General features: G+C 60.6%; 1 protein-coding gene and 2 non-coding genes across 3 annotated transcripts; 2 read left to right on the top strand and 1 right to left on the bottom strand.

Moving 5' to 3' along the window:
• Positions 1-499: 499 nt before the first annotated feature.
• Positions 500-1,948, bottom strand: LOC113202843 (uncharacterized; the record flags this gene model as incomplete). Its single annotated transcript, XM_052265643.1, has 3 exons — positions 500-722; positions 1,387-1,652; positions 1,749-1,948. Coding segments are annotated over 3 exons (552 nt in total), but the record flags the coding sequence as incomplete, so codon positions are not given.
• On the top strand, positions 1,035-1,106 carry Trnae-cuc (transfer RNA glutamic acid (anticodon CUC)). The gene has a single exon. It is a non-coding gene; the product is annotated as a tRNA-Glu (tRNA).
• Positions 1,205-1,276, top strand: Trnae-cuc (transfer RNA glutamic acid (anticodon CUC)). The gene has a single exon. It is a non-coding gene; the product is annotated as a tRNA-Glu (tRNA).
• Position 1,949: the final 1 nt, after the last annotated feature.

Genomic DNA, 1,949 nt, shown 5'->3' with positions numbered 1-1,949 from the left:
CCTTCCCTTTCCTTCCCTTCCCTTTGATTTCACTCGGCTGGTGCATCCTGCGTGCGGGCACGAGCGGGAGAAAACGGGGAGGAGGAGAAAAGTGGATGGAAGGGGGGGGACTCTCGAGCAAAACTGCCACATGTGTGTATACCTCGTCAGGTGCGCGCAGAGGGGGCGTAAAGAAGGCGGAGGGGTTGGCGTTGTCTTTGAAGGCGGCGGCGGCGGGGTGGCGGGGCGCTGGCGCTGCTGCTGCTTTGGCGGGCGCGGGTGGAGGCGCAGGGCGCGTGCCTCGGCGGAAGCACTCGCTAGAAGGGAAAAATGAACAAAACTGGAGCAATCCATACAGCTTGGGGTCTGTCTCCATTACCATTACGGTAGACCGCACTCAGCGCATGCGTCCGTGCGAACCGTGTGGCGGCCGCCGCTGCCGCCGCGCGCCGCACGCTCCGACACACCGCCGGCGGGAGCCACTGCATGTCTACGACTTCTGCGGGGGAAGGGCCGCGTGTAACAACAACTATACAGAGATTTAATGGTAAAAACTTTACAACAAAGCGGTAGCAGAAATCGGTACTGCTGTTTAAGGTGATGTTGTTGTTGTTCTCGATGTGTGCCTAGCGCTGCTCTGGCTTCCTCCGCGGCAAGTCAGTCGTACTCGGCGCCGATCGTGATGCTGATGTCGTCGGAGACGATCTTGGTGGAGTGGTACCACTGGTTGGTGTCCAGCACGACTGCAAAAAAGACAATAGGGGGGGCGTCCGGTTTAAAGCGCCGACTGAGCCGAAAGAGACCGCGGGTCACTCGGGTCGCCCGAGAGGAGAAGCGCCGCCGATTCTATTTGGCGAGTGCCCCCGAAGCCCCGCCGCCCGGGCAGAGGGAGGTGTGGGGGCGGCGGTGAGAGGAGGGACGCAGATGCGCCCCACTCGGCTACCACTCGGCCGGCGGCAGGGGCGGGGGGACGACTTTCACTCGTACTGTTCTTTTTCTGTCGAGCCCCGCCAACAGAGCAGCTCACGAGGACCGAGCGTCGCTCTCCTCACCACTCCGATATGGTCTAGTGGCTAGGATACCTGGCTCTCACCCAGGAGGCTCGGGTTCGATTCCCGGTATCGGAACTTTTTGTGTGAGGGATAATTAAAATGCGTACTTTAACTTTCGCTGCCAGTTCAGAAGGGTGCACAAAACAGACGTGGAACGTCTCCGTTCTCACCCATCCGATATGGTCTAGTGGCTAGGATACCTGGCTCTCACCCAGGAGGCTCGGGTTCGATTCCCGGTATCGGAACTATTTTTCATTAATTTTTTGCTGCTGCAGTAAAAATATAATGAATGCAACTGTCTGGGCAAGTTCAGGGGGTTGATCGAATGCAGATTTAGTGGAAAATTGACACTCACTGATCTCTCCGGGCTCCACCACCACCGAGAACGACTCGCACTCGTACAGGCACTCCGGGGGCGGCTGCAGCGACCATAGCTTGGCGCCGCGCAGCTGCGCCTGCCACGAGGGGTGCCGCACGTTGTCGACGTGCATCTGGGCGCCGTAGCCCCTGCTGCCCATGAAGAGCCAGTCCGTGTTCTTGTTCTCGGACAGGTTGGGCAGGAAGTAGGGGCGGCCGTAGTGCGCGCGCAGCTCCCGTGCCACGCGCTCGTCGCAGTTGCTCCTGCAGCACGAGTAGGAAGCGGCTGTTTTCAGAACGGTACCTCATTGTTGCAGGCGACCGGGACGATCGGCGAATAACCCCTCCTCGACGACGTACCAGCCGACGTACCAGGGCAGCGAGCCCGGCTGCATGGCAGCCCGCGCGGGGTGCATGTCGAACACCTCGCGGAGGCCGCGGAAGGAGGTGCTGTAGGGGAAGAACTGGCACCGATCCTGGGGCGAGTCCGCCGCCGAAAGCGACTCCGCGTAGATGCTCTTGAGGTAGTCGAAGGAGAAGGTCGCGGGCGCCGTCCAGTTC

The sequence above is a fragment of the Frankliniella occidentalis genome, unplaced genomic scaffold, assembly GCF_000697945.3.
Source record: "Frankliniella occidentalis isolate FOCC.00 unplaced genomic scaffold, Focc_3.1 Scaffold28, whole genome shotgun sequence".
In the NCBI taxonomy this organism is placed as follows: Eukaryota; Metazoa; Arthropoda; class Insecta; order Thysanoptera; family Thripidae; genus Frankliniella; species Frankliniella occidentalis.
This window is presented reverse-complemented; position numbering and strand designations above follow the sequence as displayed.